The following is a 22520-nucleotide window of genomic DNA, read 5'->3' as shown; positions in this document are numbered from 1 at the left end:
GAACAAATATGATGATGTCATAATGAATTCATGACACGTGATTGAACAAATATGATGATGTGGGGCGGCAGGGTAGCCTAGTGGGAAGAGCGTTGGACTAGTAACTGGAAGGTTGAAAGTTCAAATCCCCGAGCTGACAAGGTACAGATCTGTCGTTCTGCCCCTGAACAGAGAGTTTGACAGCGATGAGGGGTGGTCAGATTTTCACATTGATCAAACATCACATGGATTTATTTTGTGGAAACAATGTTTATTCAACCAGTGGGAGCCTTGTAAATTCCCCCAGGAAAGTGGAACGAGGAACTCTTCTTTGAGACAATGATAAACAGCAATCCTTGGGAGAGTTGTGGTGGATATTATAAACTAAGGATCTGCTGGAGTCCAAGTCAAACCAAGATTCTTTATTTCTGAGCTCAGAGAGAATAACAGTTACACAGTGCAGTGTAGACAGTCTGAATTCCAAAGCATTGGGTGATGAGCACATATCTTTATAGTTTCCTGTTCCTGGGCGGGACTTTATTCATACAAGGACACAGGTGCAAATTGGTTTGCAACACAGGATGATACTCCCAAGAACAGGAGATTATAATAGGACAGTTTCACAAGGTTAGTCACATACTCAGATATGTGGACACACAAACAATTAACGTTTTCCATTACAGAGTCTGAACATTTTCATTTCATTACATCATCAGTGGGCCAACAATGAAAATGTCAACAATAGAACAAATGCATCACATCCAAATATCACTTGATTATCTGTAGTGCTGGAGGAATGACACACCCAGATAAACACAGTCAGAGTTTAAAAAAGGACCATTTAAACACATGGAATCTGATCTACTCCATATTCACTTCATGTTTTCTAATAAAATCATAATAATAAATAAAAACATACAAATATATATGTTTGAGTATACTACATAGAGTCAATGTGGAGGCTATATACAGTAGAGTATACCCTGTACCATTTAATTACATATGGTAAAGACAGGTAAACACATTCTCAGTCAACAATATAAGACAATGGACAATGTGATGTGAAATATGAGTTCACACACTAGGATAAGTAAGTATACTCTCCTGTGTGGATTCTCACATGACTTTTAAGTGTCTGTGATGAGTAATATGTTTTCCCACAGTCTGAACATTTGTAAGGCTTCTCCCCTGTGTGCAGTCTCATGTGTTCCTTCAGGCTTCCTAAATGGGTAAAACACTTTGAACACTGGGAGCAGTGGTAAGGCTTCTCCCCTGTGTGTATTCACTCATGACTTCTCAGGCTTTATAAAGGACCAAAACTGTTTCCACACCGGGCGCAATGGTATGGTGTCTCCCTAGTGTATTCGCGCATGAGCATTGAGGGTGTCTAAGCGCTTAAAACTCTTCCCACACTGAGAGCAAGTGTGTGGCTCCACTCCTGTATGTATCTTCCCATGTCTTTTCAGGCTAGCTAAATGGTTAAAACTATTTCCACATTGTGAGCAGTAGTAAGGCTTCTCCCTTGTGTGCAGTCTCATGTGTTCCTTCAGGCTTGCTGACCGGATAAAACACTTTCCACACTGGGTGCAATGGTACGGCTTCTCCCCTGTGTGTATTTTCTTGTGAGTTTTGAGGGTGTCTAACCGCTTAAACCGCTTTCCACACTGGGAGCAATGGAAAGGCCTGTTCTGTGTGTGCGTTCGCTCATGAGCTTTCAGATTTCCTAAGTGGCTAAAACTCTTTCCACACTGGGCGCAATTTTGTGTCTTCGGTTCTGCGTGTCCCCTCTCATGTCTTTTCAGGCTTCCTGACTTGGTAAAACTCCTTCCACAATGGCAGCAGAGGTGTTGACTTGCTGGTTTGGACGTCTTTGGTTCCTCCAAGTTTGGTTTTCCTCCTGCCAAAGACAGTGTTTATTTAAAGACAGAGCAGAATGAAATCTCCACATCATAAACCTGCCTTGCTATGAGGTTTAACCTTGTCTTGGTAAAGGAGAAATGTTCACTAACAGGGATGTAAACACATTTGTGCACAGAATATGAGAGAAATAAGCTTTTGAAACATGGGACCAACACTTTTTATTTTTGTATATACTTATTTCCCACCATAATTTGCAAATAAATTCATTTTAAAAAATTCTTCTCATTTTGTCTGTCATAGTTGAAGTGTACCTATGATGAAAATTACAGGCCTCTCTCATCTTTTTAAGTGGGAGAACTTGCACAATTGGTGGCTGACTAAATACTTTTTTTGCCCCACTGTATGTTAATCTAATTAATGTTCTCTCTCCACTGGCTATTGTCATGGAAATTGCAGGATTATGTTATAACGCTTGTATTGTATTATAATGGTTGTTTTATTCGACAGAATAGAGTATTCTGTTAACTATTGTGTGTGTGTTCTGCTGAGGATGGGCCTCTATGAAATAACACTGACCGGGGAGATTTACGATGTCTTTGGGTGATAAAACCTAAAGAGAATTCCAGAGAACATGAGGTAATGATTCTGTTCTATACCAGGAAGAGATGGTTCCAGACACTGGTCTACACAATGAAAACTGTTGACACAGCAGAGATGCTGTTTACTATGTATCATAAATATCTTTCATACAAATCTTAACCTTGTGGCCCATTCTATGTATCGGTTGTTCGTCGTGTAGGTTGAAAGGGGTGCATCTTGGTTATAAAAGACCTTTGTACTTTTGTTTTGCCGCTCTCAACGGATCATTGGAACATGGTGAATCGTTGACAAGTCAAAGCTCTTATTATTAAAGATGTAGTTTAAGTATAACTCTGAATTTGGTGTGATAAGTTTATATCTCCTCATTTGATAGTAAAGAAATTAACCACCACACTATCTGGCAACAGGCTCCACTGGCTATCTGGCCAACAGGCTCCACTCTAGGCTCCACTGGCTATCTGGCCAACAGGCTCCACTCTAGGCTCCACTGGCTATCTGGCCAACAGGCTCCATCTATCTGGCCACATGCTCCACTGGCTATCTGGCCAACAGGCTCCACTGGCTATCTACTGGCCAACAGGCTCCTCTGTCAATCACCATATTCTATCGGCCTCAGCTCACTGCCTGGTTCTATCTGGCCAACAGGCTCCACTGGCTATCTGGCCAACAGGCTCCACTCTAGGCTCCACTGGCTATCTGGCCAACAGGCTCTGGCTATCTGGCCAACAGGCTCCACTCCAACTGGCTATCTGGCCAACAGGCTCCACTGGCTATCTGGCCAACAGGCTCCACTGGCTATCTGGCCAACAGGCTCCACTCCAATCGGCTCAAATCAAGAATGGCTATCTGGCAACAAAGCAGGCCAAGGCTCCACTCTAGCCTCCACTGGCTATCTGGCCAACAGGCTCCACTCCGGCTATCTGGCCAACAGGCTGGCCACTCTAGCCTCCACTGGCTAGTCTGGCCAACTGGCTCCACTGGCTATCTGGCCAACAGGCTCCACTCTAGTCTCCACTGTACATAATCTATTGGTAAATAGCTTTTCACCTACCTCATCCCCACAGTTTTTATTTATTTACTTTTCTGCTCTTTTGCCACCAATATCTCTACCTGTACATGATCTTTATCACTCCAGCTATCTGTCCAACAGGCTCCACTCTAGTCTCCACTGACTATCTGTTTTTATTTATTTGTTAATCTGCAATTTGTAATTATTCGCCTACCTCCTCATGCCTTTTGCACACATTGCCAACAGGCTCCACTCTAGTCTCCACTGGCTATCTGTCCAACAGGCTCCACTCTAGTCTGGCCACTCCACTGGCTATCTGGCCAACATGCTCCACTCTAGTCTCCACTGGCTATCTGGCCAACAGGCTCCACTGGCTATCTGGCCAACAGGCTCCACTGGCTCTAGGCTCCACTGGCTATCTGGCCAACAGGCTCCACTGGCTATCTGGCCAACAGGCTCCACTCTAGTCTCCACTGGCTATCTGGCCAACAGGCTCCACTCTAGTCTCCACTGGCTATCTGGCCAACAGGCTACACTCTAGGCTCCACTGGCTATCTGGCCAACATGCTCCCTCTAGTCTCCACTGGCTATCTGGCCAATCCAGGCTATCTGGCCACAGGCTCCACTCTAGTCTCCACTGGCTATCTGGCCAACAGGCTCCACTCTAGTCTCCACTGGCTATCTGGCCAACAGGCTCCACTCTAGTCTCCACTGGCTATCTGGCCAACAGGCTCCACTGGCTATCTGGCCAACAGGCTCCACTCTAGTCTCCACTGGCTATCTGGCCAACAGGCTCCACTGGCTATCTGGCCAACAGGCTCCACTCTAGCCTCCACTGGCTATCTGGCCAACAGGCTCCACTGGCTATCTGGCCAACAGGCTCCACTCTAGTCTCCACTGGCTATCTGTCCAACAGGCTCCACTCTAGTCTCCACTGACTATCTGGCCAAAAGGCTCCACTCTAGTCTCCACTGGCTATCTGTCCAACAGGCTCCACTCTAGTCTCCACTGACTGGCTATCTGTCCAACAGGCTCCACTCTAGCTCCACTGGCTATCTGTCTCCACTGGCTATCTGGCCAACAGGCTCCACTGGCTATCTGGCCAACATGCTCCACTCTAGTCTCCACTGGCTATCTGGCCAACAGGCTCCACTCTAGTCTCCACTGGGTATCTGGCCAACAGGCTCCACTGGCTATCTGGCCAACAGGCTCCACTCTAGTCTCCACTGGCTATCTGGCCAACAGGCTCCACTCTAGTCTCCACTGGCTATCTGGCCAACAGGCTCCACTCTAGTCTCCACTGGCTATCTGTCCAACAGGCTCCACTCTAGTCTCCACTGGCTATCTGTCCAACATGCTCCACTCTAGTCTCCACTGGCTATCTGGCCAACAGGCTCCACTCTAGTCTCCACTGGCTATCTGGCCAACAGGCTCCACTCTAGGCTCCACTGGCTATCTGGCCAACAGGCTCCACTGGCTATCTGGCCAACAGGCTCCACTCTAGTCTCCACTGGCTATCTGGCCAACAGGCTCCACTCTAGTCTCCACTGGCTATCTGGCCAACATGCTCCACTCTAGTCTCCACTGGCTATCTGGCCAACAGGCTCCACTCTAGTCTCCACTGGCTATCTGGCCAATAGGCTCCACTCTAGTCTCCACTGGCTATCTGGCCAACAGGCTCCACTCTAGTCTCCACTGGCTATCTGGCCAACAGGCTCCACTCTAGTCTCCACTGGCTATCTGGCCAACAGGCTCCACTGGCTATCTGGCCAACAGGCTCCACTCTAGTCTCCACTGGCTATCTGGCCAACAGGCTACACTGGCTATCTGGCCAACAGGCTCCACTCTAGTCTCCACTGGCTATCTGGCCAACAGGCTCCACTCTATTCAGTATCTTCTGATGATGTGTGCCTGGTAGTACTAATCTACTCTTTTCCTTTCAGCAGGTTAATACCTGCCTGGCAAATTGAAAATAAAAGAGAGCCGCACACTCTTGGAGCTCAGATGCAAAAATGTAATACCAACTTTTCGACAGCCAAGCTGTCTTCTTCAGGGTATAATAATAGGTATAATAATACCTGATAAAGGAATGTATATCTTTTAGGTAATTATTCCACTCTGAAACTGTATGACGGGTGTGTATTAGAGTTATGAGGCTATAATAATGTGTGTGTATAGGACAAGACTAGGACGTTACTATTTAGCAATGTAAGCAGAAGTATAGTTGAGACATTCAAGGAGAAGAGGAACTGTCGACAGACATCTTGTGACAACTGTGAAACTGATAACAGGAAGGAAGTCTCCCCGCCCAGGGAGGGGAGAAACCGTTAGGCTTGCAGACGATTATGGAACATGTGGCAGAACAAGATAAGTAATATATGGGTAGAACATTGGGAGAGAGTTAGAGAAGAGGGGCATTTATAAAGTGTGTGTTAGGACTATATGGGTAGAACATTGGGAGAGAGTTAGAGAAGAGGGGCATTTATAAAGTGTGTGTTAGGACTATATGGGTAGAACATTGGGAGAGAGTTAGAGAAGAGGGGCATTTATAAAGTGTGTGTTAGGACTATATGGGTAGAACATTGGGAGAGAGTTAGAGAAGAGGGGCATTTATAAAGTGTGTGTTAGGACTATATGGGTAGAACATTGGGAGAGAGTTAGAGAAGAGGGGCATTTATAAAGTGTGTGTTAGGACTATATGGGTAGAACATTGGGAGAGAGTTAGAGAAGAGGGGCATTTATAAAGTGTGTGTTAGGACTATATGGGTAGAACATTGGGAGAGAGTTAGAGAAGAGGGGCATTTATAAAGTGTGTGTTAGGACTATATGGGTAGAACATTGGGAGAGAGTTAGAGAAGAGGGGCATTTATAAAGTGTGTGTTAGGACCAAATGTGAGGTATAAAAGTCCATGTATGATATTCAGAATGTTCTCTGAATAAAGGATTGACCTATTGCAGACTGAGACTTTGCCTAATTCTTCTATTAAACCCCAACCTCGGGGGAACTGGTCAAAGTTTACGTGATTGTTGGGATTAAACATTCTCGTGACGGCGCCCCAACAAAATCTCTATCTTTACCCCCCTTTACAATGAAGATCTGTGAAGTTATTTGGATTTTTACAGATGACCTGATTCAGCATGCTGAGCAAGCCAGGTTCATTGATTCACTATTACCTGATTCAGCATGCTGAGAAAGCCAGGTTCATTGATTCACTATTATCTGATTCAGCATGCTGAGAAAGCCAGGTTCATTGATTCACTATTACCTGATTCAGCATGCTGAGAAAGCCAGGTTCATTGATTCAGTGTTACCTGATTCAGCATGCTGAGAAAGCCAGGTTCATTGATTCAGTGTTACCTGATTCAGCATGCTGAGAAAGCCAGGTTAATTGATGCACTATTACCTGATTCAGCATGCTGAGAAAGCCAGGTTCATTGATTCACTATTACCTGATTCGGCATGCTGAGAAAGCCAGGTTCATTGATGCACTATTACCTGATTCAGCATGCTGAGAAAGCCAGGTTAATTTGATTTTTTAAATATTTTTTTTATTTCACCTTTATTTAACCAGGTAGGCTAGTTGAGAACAGGTTCTCATTTGCAACTGCGAACTGGCCAAGATAAAGCATAGCAGTGTGAACAGACAACACAGAGTTACACATGGAGTAAACAATTAACAAGTCAATAACACAGAGAAAAAAGGGGAGTCTATATACAATGTGTGCAAAAGGCATGAGGAGGTAGGCGAATAATTACAATATTGCAGATTAACACTGGAGTGATAAATGATCAGATGATCATGTACAGGTAGAGATATTGGTGTGCAAAAGAGCAGAAAAGTAAATAAATAAAAACTGTGGGGATGAGGTAGGTGAAAATGGGTGTGCTATTTACCAATAGATTATGATTCGGTTAGCTGCTCAGCTAGCTGATGTTTGAAGTTGGTGAGGGAGATAAAAGTCTCCAACTTCAGCGATTTTTGCTATCTTTCCAGTCACAGGCAGCAGAGTACTGGAACGAAAGGCGGCTGAATATTGATTCCAGTGAGCTGAGATAAGGAGGAGCTACCTTGGTGTTGGCTTTAGGGATGATCAATGAGATACACCTGCTGGAGCCTGATTGTTGCCATCGTGACCAGTGAGCTGAGATAAGGAGGAGCTTTGCCTAATGGCCAGATGACCTTGGGTCTGGCGATTGAGGGCCAGCCGACTTACAGGTCTGGTGGGTAGTTAAGGTGCCAAAACGGATGGCATTGATAAACTGCATCCAGTTTGCTGAGTAGAGTGTTGGAAGCAATTTTGTAGATGACCAGGAGGATTCATACTGAATTGATTCACTATTACCTGATTCAGCATGCTGAGAAAGCTAGGTTCATTGATTCACTATTACCTGATTCAGCATGCTGAGAAAGCCAGGTTCATTGATTCAGTGTTACCTGATTCAGCACGCTGAGAAAGCCAGGTTAATTGATTCACTATTACCTGATTCAGCATGCTGAGAAAGCCAGGTTCATTGATTCACTATTATCTGATTCAGCATGCTGAGAAAGCCAGGCTCATTGATTCACTATTACCTGATTCAGCATGCTGAGAAAGCCAGGTTCATTGATTCACTATTATCTGATTCAGCATGCTGAGAAGCCAGGTTCATTGATTCACTGAGCATGCTGAGAAAGCCAGGTTCATTGATTCACTATTACCTGATTCAGCATGCTGAGAAAGCCAGATTGATTCACTATTACCCGATTCAGCAGGTTCATTGATTCACTATTACCTGATTCAGCATGCTGAGAAAGCCAGGTTCATTGATTCACATTGATTCAGCATGCTGATTATTGATTCCTGATTCAGCATGCTGAGAAAGCCAGGTTCATTGATTCACTATTGACCTGATTCAGCATGCTGAGATTCAAGCCAGGTTCATTGATTCACTATTACCTGATTCAGCATGCTGAGCAAGCCAGGTTCATTGATTCACTATTACCTGATTCAGCATGCTGAGAAAGCCAGGTTCATTGATTCACTATTACCTGATTCAGCATGCTGAGCAAGCCAGGTTCATTGATTCACTATTACCTGATTCAGCATGCTGTTTCATTGATTCACTATTACCTGATTCAGCATGCTGAGAAAGCCAGGTTCATTGATTCACTATTACCTGATTCAGCATGCTGAGAAAGCCAGGTTCATTGATTCACTATTACCTGATTCAGCATGCTGATTCAGCAAGAAAGCCAGGTTCATTGATTCACTATTACCTGATTCAGCATGCTGAGAAAGCCAGGTTCATTGATTCACACTATTACCTGATTCAGCATGCTGAGAAAGCCAGGTTCATTGATTCACTATTACCTGATTCAGCATGATTCATTCACTATTACCTGATTCAGCATGCTGAGAAAGCCAGGTTCATTGATTCACTATTACCTGATTCAGCATGCTGAGAAAGCCAGGTTCATTGATTCACTATTACCTGATTCAGCATGCTGAGAAAGCCAGGTTCATTGATTCACTATTACCTGATTCAGCATGCTGAGAAAGCCAGGTTCATTGATTCACTATTACCTGATTCAGCATGCTGAGAAAGCCAGGTTCATTGATTCACTATTACCTGATTCAGCATGCTGAGAAAGCCAGGTTCATTGATTCACTATTACCTTCAGCATGCTGAGAAAGCAGCATTGATTCACTATTACCTGATTCAGCATGCTGAGAAAGCCAGGTTCATTGATTCACTATTACCTGATTCAGCATGCTGAGAAAGCCAGGTTCATTGATTCACTATTACCTGATTCAGCATGCTGAGAAAGCCAGGTTCATTGATTCACTATTACCTGATTCAGCATGCTGAGAAAGCCAGGTTCATTGATTCACTATTACCTGATTCAGCATGCTGAGAAAGCCAGGTTCATTGATTCACTATTACCTGATTCAGCATGCTGAGAAAGCCAGGTTCATTGATTCACTATTACCTGATTCAGCATGCTGAGAAAGCCAGGTTCATTGATTCACTATTACCTGATTCAGCATGCTGAGAAAGCCAGGTTCATTGATTCACTATTACCTGATTCAGCATGCTGAGAAAGCCAGGTTCATTGATTCACTATTACCTTCAGCATGCTCAGCATTCATTGATTCACTATTACCTGATTCAGCATGCTGAAAAGCCAGGTTCATTGATTCACTATTACCTGATTCAGCATGCTGAGAAAGCCAGGTTCATTGATTCACTATTACCTGATTCAGCATGCTGAGAAAGCCAGGTTCATTGATTCACTATTACCTGATTCAGCATGCTGAGAAAGCCAGGTTCATTGATTCACTATTACCTGATTCAGCATGCTGAGAAAGCCAGGTTCATTGATTCACTATTACCTGATTCAGCATGCTGAGAAAGCCAGGTTCATTGATTCACTATTACCTGATTCAGCATGCTGAAAAGCCAGGTTCATTGATTCATATCTAACAATACCGCTACAGAATTAGCATAGTAGGCCATGTAACTTAAGGTTACCTGAAATACATTTTGGTATCTGTACTGATGGTGCAAAAGCCATGACAGGGAGACATAGTGGAGTGGTAACGCAGGTGCAAGCAGTTGCTCCCGACGCCACATGGGTCACAGAGTTATGTGCATCCTTTCAAGCACACCCTTCTCATTAACCTGTGGTGAGTTATTCACAATTTTTTGATGAACAAATAAGGTTTTATATGAAAGATGGTTAAATAAAGAACAAAATTATATCATTATTATTTGTGCCCTCGTCCTCTTTGTCACGTCCCACGAGCCGAGTTTTGATAAAAACTCACTCATTCTTATGTTTAATAAATGTATCATATAGTGTGTGGCAGGCTTACAGTGATGTAAAACAACAACATTTGAGAGTAGCACCCTGCTGGAGGAAGCTGGAGGTTGAATGTTTGAAGGGGTACGGAACGATAAAAAGAACCACGGAACGATAAAAAGAACCACGGAACTATAAAAAGAACCACGGAACTATAAAAAGAACCACGGAACTATAAAAAGAACCACGGAACTATAAAAAGAACCACGGAACGATAAAAAGAACCACGGAACGATAAAAAGAACCACGGAACTATAAAAAGAACCACGGAACGATAAAAATAACCACGGAACGATAAAAAGAACCACGGAACGATAAAAAGAACCACGGAACGATAAAAAGAACCACGGAACTATAAAAAGAACCACGGAACTATAAAAAGAACCACGGAACTATGAAAAGAACCACGGAACGATAAAAAGAACCACGGAACTATAAAAAGAACCACGGAACAATAAAAAGAACCACGGAACTATAAAAAGAACCACGGAACTATAAAAAGAACCACGGAACTATAAAAAGAACCACGGAACTATAAAAAGAACCACGGAACTATAAAAAGAACCACGGAACTATAAAAAGAACCACGGAACTATAAAAAGAACCACGGAACGATAAAAAGAACCACGGAACTATAAAAAGAACCACGGAACGATAAAAAGAACCACGGAACGATAAAAAGTTTGGGAACCACTGCTCTTCATCATACCATTTTTCTATTCCTCATCATCAATCCAGGTAGATTTATCAGTTTTTACAGTCGTTTTCTTAATGGCTTAATGGGTGCTGCTTATTAGTAACTGGGATAAGCATTTTCATAAATGTGTCAAGGGCAGCGTCTGGTTGCTCGTCATTACACACCATGGAGAAACAAACATTATTTACATCAACAACATAGGAATCACTTACAAAACTTATTGTATGACCTCTTATACACAATATTAGTCCCAGCCTTTGGAACGGTGGTTTTCCTAGACATGGCTACTATATTGTGATCACTACATCTGATGGATCTGGATACTGCTTTAAAACCCATTTCTGCAGCATTAGTAAAGATATGATCAAAACATGTTGTTGATTTCATTCCTCTACTGTTTGTCACTACCCTGGTAGGTTGATTGATAACCTGAACAAGGTTGCCAGCACTGGTTACAGTTTGAAGCTTTCTCTTGAGTGGGCAGCCTGATCACAGCTTTTCTTCAGTACTAGTTAATTAATGACCAAAGTCTTGAGTTTAGTTTGCCTGTTCTACAGTCTTGTAAAGATAGGGGGGTTGACTGGGACAGGCAATGTAACATCCATAATGTTTCATGGAAATGTTTTTGTAAAACAAGCACCTTACATCAGCTCATCTTGAAACTTTCTCTCTAAAGCGAACTTTCATCAAGGTTTTATATGGTCTATTGATTTCTCTCTAAAGCTAACTTTCTTTTCATTGGCAGAATCCTTTTTCAGTGTTATGATATTCATAACATCCATATCCACCAGTCTATCTTCATGTCAACTAACAGAACTCTGCTGGTTGTCCTGGTAACAGATAACAGTGGGCAGATCTATTGTATTTGTTCCAACTAAACTACAGCACTTACTTTGATGTGTCAAATCTGATCCTTTCTTCTCTTCTCCTCCTCTCACAGTTCCACTCAGCCCCGTTGTTTTCCTGCAGTCCACCAGCAGCACAGACAACCTCTTCATACCCAGCAGTAAGGTGCTACCGGGAGAGGCACGACACGGGGACTCCGGGAGGGAGGAAGGGCTAGCGTTGTCCTGGTAACCATAAAGAGGGGACACAGACACATATCATTATGGATGCTGATGTCACTGTTGTCATAAAGTGCTTTACAGAAACCCAGCCCAGACCCTGAGAGCAAGCTGTATGCTAGACCAGACCAAGCTGTATGCTAGACCAGACCAAGCTGTACCATCTGGTGTTCTGATCTGGAGAGACTCTTCTCTTCCTCGTCAGCATCAGGATATTGTTGAGGCTCCCCAGAGGATCCACCATAGTCATGTCTCTCTCCTGTGTGAACGAGAACATCAAACAGATGGTAAACTTATGATCTACTATTACAATCACAAAGGGTCTTACAAGAGGCATGCATATGTCTAAAATGTTTAATTAATATCTCTTAACGGGGCCTAAAATGCAAATGTTAAAGCATTGTTCGACCAAATAGGTGCTTTTGAAGAATTCAATAAATCTAATTGAAAAAGACCCCAATATATGTACCAGTGGCAGATTGACCCTTTAACAATTCCTACAGTACTGAACAACATATTCAAGTGTAGAACTTCAGGAGAATCCCCCATTTAAAACCACATTAGTTCAACAACGGCATGGTTTGTGCCCCTGTTTTTAAGACAGTACTCACTGATGGTAATCGGATATTCTGACTCCTCCTCCTTTTTCACTCCTAAAACATCTTCCTCCTCTTTAATTGAGATATCCTCCTCTTCCTCTTTTGCTCTAAAAGGTTCTTCCTCTTCTTTCACTACATTCTCTTCTTTCAATATTACGGCATCTTCCTCCTTTTTGATTCTGAAAGCTTCTACCCCCTCCTCCTCCTCCACGCTGACAACCTCTTTCCCATCTTCCTCTTTCACTGTAATATCATCCTCTTCTTCTTTCAATGTGATAGCATCCTCTTCCTCCTTCATCATCCTGAAAGCTTCTTCTGTCTCCTCCTCTTTTACTCCCAAAATGTCTTCCTCCTTCACCTTTATTGAGACAGCATCCTCTTCCTCTGTAAAAGGTTCTTTCTCTTCCTTCACTATAACAGCATCTTCTTCCTTCACTATAACAGTCTCCTCTTCCTCCTTCTTCATTCTAAAAGGTTCTTTCTCTTCTTTCACTGTAACCTCATCCTCTCCTTCAATGTTCAGCGCCAGAACTTCTTTCTCCAAACAGCAGACCTCCTCTTCATTAGCAGGGGATGAGTAGTTTAATGAGCTCATGGTCAGGGATGTTAGCTAGCTAGTTAGCATTAGCGACTAGCCTAGTGCTAGGCTCAGCATAAATCTTTAACACGTTTGCAAATTAGGTTACAGTTAACCAGTTAATACGTCAACAGAACTGTGTTTAAAACACTGAGATTAGATAATGTACATTAAGATGGTCTAAAGCGTCAATCTTTCACTTTTATGTTAGCTAGCAAGCTACCGAGGTGAAAGAGTTGGCGCTTTGTTGTTCCTGAAGAAGCATCCCGTCCAGTCCATTATACGTCACGCAAGAAGAGTCAACTGAAAGACGCTCATCGCCATCTGCTGGCTGGAGTGGGTAACGCAGTTTGGAAACAATAGTTACTACACTTTTTGTGTTGGAAAGAACGTCATAATAATTTAACAATAAACTGATATATTTTCTCTTACGTCTTCCAAATAATACTTTCCTGTACACAGACGTAGAAGCGTAATATGAATATGTAGATGATGCATAAATACTTATATGAATAGGTAGTGTGTTTATACACATTTTCTCTGTTCATTTTTTACATTCTTTTTAATCTACATGTGACCATACTATTCCCTTAAAGCCACGCTCTATAAGATACAAATCATCCTGTAAACAACAGAGCAAATGCATCACATGCAAATAGCACTTGATTATCTGTAGCGCTATACACTGGGTAGACAAAACATTAAGAACACCTGCTCCTTCCATGACTTAGACTGACTCGGTGAAGCCAGGCTAAAGCAATGATCCCTGACTGATGTCACTAGTTAAATCCACTTCAATCCGTGTAGATGAAGGGAAGAGACAGGTTAAATAATGATTTTAAAACTTTGAGAAAAATGAGACATGGATTGTGTGTGTGTGTGCCATTCAGAGGGTGAATGGGGAAGACAAAATATTGAAGTGTCTTTGAACGGGGTATGGTATTAGGTGCCAGGCGCACCGGTTTGTGTCAAGAACTGCAACGCTACAGTTTCCCATGTGTACCAAGACTGGTCCACCAGCCAAACAGTAGCAGTCAATGCGGTTTAAGATGAGGGAGGATGATTCTTTCAGCATGGCATCGTTCTGTTTGAGCCGGGTGTTTGAGTAGGCTAAATTTGCTAGCTGCATTGGCTAGCTAAATAAGTGAAACTGAAAGTGGAAAATTAATTACCAAAACTCTCTCTCGCTTCTCCTAATTTGTTCAAAACTACTCCACTATTGTCTTTTTCTCTCAACTGCTCACCACATGTTATGCACTGCAGTGCTAGCTAGCTGTAGCTTATGTTTTCAGTACTAGATTCATTCTCTGATCATTTCATTGGTTGGACATCATGTCAGTTCATGCTGCAAGACCTCTGATGGGTTGGAGGATGTCCTCCGGAAGTTGTCATAATAACAGTATAAGTCTATGGAAGCCTTGAGAACCATAATCCTCCTAGGTTTTGTATTGAAGTCAATGTACCCAGAGGAGGATGCAAAATAGTATGTTTTAATAAATTATTTGGTGATGTGATTATATTTGGTATATTTTATCTAAAAGGGATAACTTTCTAAATGTTTTAACATTTGTATTTTTCTGAAAATGGGGCTCCCCTTCCTCCTCTGAGGAGCCTCCACTGCACCCAAAGAACATCCAAACAATTTGACACAATTGTGGGAAGCACTGGAGTCAACATGGGCCAGCATCCCTGTGGAATGCTTTCGACACCTTGTAGAGTCCATACCCTGACGAATTGAGGCTGTCCTATGGGGGGAAATGGGGGAGTGTCCAACTCCATATTAGGAAGTTGTTCCAAATGTTTGGTATAATCAGTGGATATATCTGCCATTTAGCAGACACTTTTATCCAAAGGGATTTGCAGTCATGTGTGAAAATGAGATGGAAACCAATTTAACTTGTATTTTTCATTCGGTACATGGGAATGCACTACGTAATCATGCAAAGCCCTTTATCGCAATAAGTTTGTTTGATAGAAACATTTCTGGTGGGAAAATGTATATATTGTTTCATGCAGATTTGAGAATATTCACATGAATATGTCACAAATTAATCAAAATCAGATCCCTCAATAACCTGAGGTCAGTTTTCAAACATTTCATAATTTCATAATTTAAAACAATCTTGGTTTGATTTTAAAACAAATGTTGTAGAGCTTCCTGGTAATATTTTAACATGAATTATTCTTTCTGTTTTAGAAGTCAGAACACAGAACACTAGACAGTTCTATGACACTCAAGACACAGACGTCGCTGGATTCCAATCAGCAGGTGGTTCTAAATATATAACATTCATAGCTGTATGATAGAGAACGTGATCTACACACTTCCTTAAACATAAAATAAGTAAAGAAGTAATTGTGTGTGGAAGTCAAACGTTTTTTGTTGGGTTTTTTTTTACTTTGGAGACAGACACAAAGCAGATCAGTAACATCTCCCCGTTGTCTCAAGGGTCCGACACAATGTTGATTTAGATGTTCACATTTTTGTTTTGGCCAATCACTAATGTCATGATATTTTGGGTATAATTTTAAAAAAGCGAAATATTCGGGGCAGACATTTTTTAAATGATTATTATTATATTTATATTTTTCACCCCCTTTTTCTCCCCAATTTTTGTCAATTGGATGTTAGTCTTATCTCATCTCACTGCTGCAACTCCAGTACGGACTCGGGAGAGGCGAACGTCAACAGCCATGCGTCCTCTCTCTCTCTCCCTTCTCCTAATTTATTCAAAACTGTTCAACTATTGTCTTTCTCTCTCTTTGAGCCAACTACTCACCACATGTTATGCACTGCAGTGCTATCTAGCTTTAGCTTATGCGTCCCCCGAAACACAACCGCAATACTTCTTGACACAATCCTCACGCATGCGCCCGGCCCGCCACAGGAGTTGCTAGAGGACATCCTGACCTGTCAAACCCTCCCCCAACCCGGACGACGCTGGGCCAATTGGCTCTCCCGGTTGTGGCCGGCTGCGACAGAGCTGGGTATCAAACCAGAATCTGTATTAATGCAGCGAGCACAATGCAGTGCCTTAGATGCTGCGCCACTCGGAAGGCTGCATTGATATTTCTGTTCGGTATATATTTCTGTTCAGTATATGTTTATATTTCAGTTCAGTATATATTTGCCTTGACAGATTTGCACACTCTTGGCATTCTGTCAACTAGCTTCAACTGAAATGCTTTTTTCAACCGTCTTGTAGGAGTTCCCACATATGCTGAACACTTATTGGTTGCTTTCCCTTCACTCTGTGTTTTGGCTCATTGTCCTGTTGAAAAACAAATGAAACAAATGATGGTCCCACTAAGCGCAAACCAGATGGGATGGAGTATCGCTGCAGAATGCTATGGTTGTCAACCTGGTTAAGTGTGCCTTGAATTCTAAATAAATCACTTACAACGTCACCAGCAAAGCACCCGCATACCATCGCACCTCCTCCTCCATGCTTCACAGTGGGAATTACACATGCAGAGATCATCCGTTCACCTACTCGCGTCTCACAAAGACACTGCGTTTGGAACCAAAAATCGCACATTTGGATTCATCAGACCAAAGGACAGATTTCCACTGGTCTAATGTCCATTGTTCGTGTTTCTTGGCCCAAGCAAGTCACTTCTTCTTATTGATGTCCTTTTAGTAGTGGGTTCTTTGCAGGAATTCAACCATGAAGGACTGATAAACACAGTTGTCATGTTTTGTCATATATTGTCTTGTCCTTGTGCTTTCCCTTCTGTTCGTTTCCCCCTGCTGGTCTTATTAGGTTCGTTCCCTTTTTCTATCCCTCTCTCTCCCCCTCCCTCTCTCTCTTCTCTCTATCGTTCCGTTCCTGCTCCCAGCTGTTCCTCATTCTCCTAACTCACTCATTTACTCTTTTCACACCTGTCCCCTATTTTGCCCTCTGATTAGAGCCCTATTTCTCCCCTTGTTTTCCGCTTCTGTCCTTGTCGGATCCTTGTATGATGTTCGCTGTGCTGTGTCCTTGTCTCGCCCTGTCGTGTTTTGTCTCCTTCAGATGCTGCGTGTGAGCAGGTGTCTTAGTCTGCTACGGTCGGTGCCTTCCCGAAGCAACCTGCAGTCAATGGTCGAGTCTCCAGTCTGTCCTCGTTACTACGAGTGGATTTAAGTTTTTTCCTGTTTTGTTTTCTTCTTGATTTTTCCAGGATTATTACTTTTGTCATATACTGGAATAAAGACTGTTTTCGTTAAGTCGCTTTTGGGTCCTCATTCACCAGCATAACAGCAGTCTCCTCTGAACAGATGATCTTGAGATGTGTCTGTTACTTGAACTCTGTGAAGCATTTATTTGGGCAGTTAACTCTAATTAACTCTAATGAACTTATCCTCTGCAGCAGAGGTAACTCTGGGTCTTCCTTTCCTGTGGAGGTCCTCATGAGAGCCAGTTAACTCTAATGAACTTATCCTCTGCAGCAGAGGTAACTCTGGGTCTTCCTTTCCTGTGGAGGTCCTCATGAGAGCCAGTTAACTCTAATGAACTTATCCTCTGCAGCAGAGGTAACTCTGGGTCTTCCTTTCCTGTGGAGGTCCTCATGAGAGCCAGTTAACTCTAATGAACTTATCCTCTGCAGCAGAGGTAACTCTGGGTCTCCCTTTCCTGTGGAGGTCCTCATGAGAGCCAGTTAACTCTAATGAACTTATCCTCTGCAGCAGAGGTAACTCTGGGTCTTCCTTTCCTGTGGAGGTCCTCATGAGAGCCAGTTTCATCATAGCGCTTGATGGTTTTTGCGACTGCACTTGAAGAAACTTTCAAAGTTACGGAAATTTTCCGGATTGACTGACCTTCGTGTCTTAAAGTAATGATGGACAATTGTTACTCTTTGCTTATATAAGCTGTTCATGCCATAATATGGACTTGGTCTTTTACCCAATAGGTCTATCTTCTGTATACCCCCCTACCTTGTCACAACACAACTGATTGTCTCAAACACATTATGTAGGAAAGAAATTCCACAAATTAACTTTAAGAAGGCACATCTGTTAATTGAAATGCATTCCAGGTGACTACCTCATGAAGCTGGTTGAGAGAATGCCAAGAGTGTGCAAAGCTGTCATCAGGGCAAAGGGTGGCTACTTTGAAGAATCTAAAATCTAAAATATTTTGATTGAACACTTTTGTTGGTTACTACATGATTCCATATGTGTTATTTCATAGTTTATGTCTTTACTATTATTCTACAATGTAGAAAACTGTAGAACATAGTAAAAATAAAGATAAACCCTCAAATGAGTAGGTGTAACCAAACATTTGATTGGTACGTTAAGTTCCTCTACACAACATCATTTTAGAGAATTTGTCAATACGTCCAACCGACCTCATAAATGCAGACCAGGCGTAACCACACCCACCCAGGACCTCCACATCCGGCTTCTTCACCTCAGGAGACTGAGACCAGCCACCTGGACAGCTGAGGAAACCAAGTAGAATGTCTCTCTGTCATAAAGCCATTTTGTGGCGAACCAAATACTGATTGGCTGGGCCTGGCTCGTCAGTGGGTGTGTCTATGCCCTCCAAGGCCCCACCCATGGCTGCACCGTGCCCAGTCATGTGAAGTCCATAGATCAGGGCCTAAGACATTTGACATTGACTGATTTCCATATATGTACTGTGAATCGTTGAAATTGTTGCATGTTGCGTTTATATTTTTGTTCAGTACATATATATATAAATATAGCCATATTATAAAGTATATAAAGTAAATATGACATATTTGTTACGTTTTATCAGACTTTTATATGATCTATTAAAGTGAAGAAGGAGATGGCTGACGATCCCGTAACCAACGAAGGTGGATATCGATCCAACACCTGCCGCTTATTCAAACCAGCCCACTGGGCACAGACTTCAGTTCAACATCTAGTTTCTATTTACATTTCTTTGAGTCCTCAACTAAAGTGAATTCAACATGAAATCTACACAAAATGTCACCTGTCACTGGATTTAGGTTGCAGGTTGGGTGGAGTCCAAGTCAAACCACATCTCTTTATTTCTGAGAGAATAACAGCTACACAGAGCAGTGTAGACAGTCTGAATTCCTGAAGCATTGAGTGATGAGCACATATCTTTATAGTTTCCTGTTCCTGGGAGGGACTTTATTCATACAAGGACACAGGTGTAAATTGGTTTGCAACACAGAATGATAGTCCCAAGAACAGGAGATTATAATAGGACAGTTTCACAAGGTTAGTCACATACTCAGATATGTGGACACACAAACAATTAACATTTTCCATTACAGAGTCTGAACAGTTTCATGTCATTAAATCATCAGTGGCCAACAATGCAAATGTCAACAATGGAACTAATGCATCACATCCAAATATCACTTGATTATCTGTAGTGCTGGAGGAAAAAGACACACCCAGATAAACACACACAGTCAGTTTTAAAAAGGACCATTTAAACACATGGAATCTGATTTACTCTATATTAAAACTAATAAAAACATACAAATATAAGTTTGAGTATACTTTGTACCATTCAATTTCATGTGGTATAAACAGGTAAACACATTCTCAGTCAACAAAATAAGACAATGGACAATGTGATATGAAATATGAGTTCACACACTCGGATAAGTAAGTATACTCTCCTGTGTGGATTCTCACGTGACTTTTAAGTGTCTGTGATGAGTAATATGTCTTCCCACAGTCTGAACATTTGTAAGGCTTCTCCTCTGTGTGCAGTCTCATGTGTTCCTTCAGGCTTCCTAAATGGGTAAAACACTTTGAACACAGGGAGCAGTGCTAAGGCTTCTCCCCTGTGTGTATTCGCTCATGAACTCTCAGGCTTTCTAAAAGGCTAAAACTCTTTCCACACTGGCCACAATGGTATGGCTTCTCCCCTGTGTGTATTCTCTCATGAATTTTCAGGCTTCCTGACTGGCTAAAACTATTTCCACACTGGGCACAATGGTATGGTGTCTCCCCTGTGTGTATTCGCTCATGAGCTTTGAGGGTGTCTAACCGCTTAAAACTCTTTCCACACTGGGAGCACGGGTGTGGCTTCGCTCCTGTGTGTATCCTCTCATGTCTTTTCATGCTAACTAAATGGTTAAAACTCTTCCCACAATGTGAGCAGTAGTAATGCTTCTCCCTTGTGTGCAGTCTCATGTGTTCCTTCAGGCTTCCTGACTGGCTAAAACTCTTTCCACACTGGGCGCAAAGATATGACTTCTCCCCTGTATGTATTCGCTCATGAACTTTCAGGCTTCCTGACTGGCTAAAACTATTTCCACACTGGGCACAATGGTATGGCTTCTCCCCTGTGTGTACTTGCTCGTGGGTTTTGAGAGTGTCTAACCGCTTAAAATTCTTTCCACACTGGGAGCAATGGAAAGGCCTCTCCCGTGTGTGTGTTCGCTCATGAGCTTTCAGATTTCCTAAGTGGCTAAAACTCCTTCCACACTGGGCGCAATTTTGTGGCTTCGGTTCTGTGTGTCCCCTCTCATGTCTTTTCAGGCTTCCTAACTTGGTAAAACTCTTTCCAATCTGGGAGCAGAGGTGTCGTCTTGCTGGTTTGGACGTCTCTGGTTCCTCCAAGATCGGTTTTCCTCCTGCCAAAGACAGTGTTTATTTAAAGAGAGACGTGAATGAAATCTCCACATGATAAAACTGCCTTGCTATGAGGTTTAATCCAAATCAGATCTCTCAATAACCTGACGTCAGTTTTCAAACATTTCATAATTTAAAACAAATGATGTTGTAGAACTTCCTGGTAACTACTGATATGTTTACATTACTTATCTTTAATTCTGTTTTACAAGTCAGAATACAAACAACTAGACAGTTCTATGACACCCAAGACACAGACGACACAGATGTTGTTCCTATCAAGCAGGTGGTTCTAAATATATAACTTTCATAGCTGTATGATACAGAATGTGACCTACACACTTCCTTAAACATCAAATAACTAAAGAAGTAATTTTGTGTGGAAGTCCAGAACTTGTAATAATGTTGGCACCGTATATAGTGTATATAATAATGTTGGCACCGTGTATAGTGTATATAATAATGTAAGCACCATATATAGTGTATATAATAATGTAGGCACTGTGTATATAATAATGTAGGCACCGTATATAGTGTATATAATAATGTAGGCACCGTATATAGTGTATATAATAATGTAGGCACCGTATATAGTGTATATAATAATGTAGGCACCGTATATAGTGTATAATAATAAAATAATATATGCCATTTAGCAGACGCTTTTATCCAAAGCGACTTACAGTCATGTGTGCATACATTCTACGTATGGGTGGTCCCGGGGATCGAACCCACTAATAATGTAGGCACCGTATATAGTGTATATAATCATGTAGGCACCGTATATAGTGTATATAATAATGTAGACACCGTATATAGTGTATATAATAATGTAGAGTTACCATATATAGTGTATATAATAATATAGGCACTGTATATAGTGTATATAATAATGTAGGCACTGTATATAGTGTATATAATAATGTAGGCACCGTGTATATAATAATGTAGGCACTGTATATAGTGTATATAATAATGTAGGCACCGTATATAGTGTATATAATAATGTAGGCACCATGTATATAATAATGTAGGCACTGTATATAGTGTATATAATAATGTAGGCACCGTATATAGTGTATATAATAATGTAGGCACCGTATATAGTGTATATAATAATGTATCAAATCAAATTTATTTGTCACATACACATGGTTAGCAGATGTTAATGCGAGTGTAGCGAAATGCTTGTGCTTCTAGTTCCGACAGTGCAGTAATAACCAACAAGTAATCTAACTAACAATTCCTAAACTACTATCTTATACACAGTGTAAGGGGATAAAGAATATGTACATAAGGATATATGAATGAGTGGTGGTACAGAGCAGCATAGGCAAGATACAGTAGATGGTATCGAGTACAGTATATACATATGAGATGAGTATGTAAACAAAGTGGCATAATTAAAGTGGCTAGTGATACATGTATTACATAAGGATGCAGTCGATGATATAGAGTACAGTATATACGTATGCATATGAGATGAATAATGTAGGGTAAGTAACATTATATAAGGTAGCATTGTTTAAAGTGGCTAGTGATATATTTACATCATTCCCATCAATTCCCATTATTAAAGTGGCTGGAGTTGAGTTAGTGTCAGTGTGTTGGCAGCGGCCACTCAATGTTAGTGGTGGCTGTTTAACAGTCTGATGGCCTTGAGATAGAAGCTGTTTTTCAGTCTCTCGGTCCCAGCTTTGATGCACCTGTACTGACC

General features: G+C 41.8%; 1 protein-coding gene across 1 annotated transcript; it reads right to left on the bottom strand.

Moving 5' to 3' along the window:
• Window positions 1-330: 330 nt before the first annotated feature.
• LOC124028444 (gastrula zinc finger protein XlCGF7.1-like) lies at window positions 331-12270 on the bottom strand. Its single transcript, XM_046340493.1, has 3 exons — window positions 12216-12270; window positions 11883-12060; window positions 331-1876 (listed from the first exon to the last, which is right to left on the bottom strand). Exons 1-3 carry the CDS (start codon window positions 12216-12218, stop codon window positions 1335-1337), a joined length of 723 nt encoding a protein of 240 aa, XP_046196449.1. The 5' UTR covers window positions 12219-12270; the 3' UTR covers window positions 331-1334.
• Window positions 12271-22520: the final 10250 nt, after the last annotated feature.

Source organism: Oncorhynchus gorbuscha, unplaced genomic scaffold (assembly GCF_021184085.1).
Source record: "Oncorhynchus gorbuscha isolate QuinsamMale2020 ecotype Even-year unplaced genomic scaffold, OgorEven_v1.0 Un_scaffold_4169, whole genome shotgun sequence".
In the NCBI taxonomy this organism is placed as follows: domain Eukaryota; kingdom Metazoa; phylum Chordata; class Actinopteri; order Salmoniformes; family Salmonidae; genus Oncorhynchus; species Oncorhynchus gorbuscha.
The sequence above is the reverse complement of the archived record's forward strand: the minus strand, read 5'-3'. Positions and strand labels throughout refer to the sequence as shown.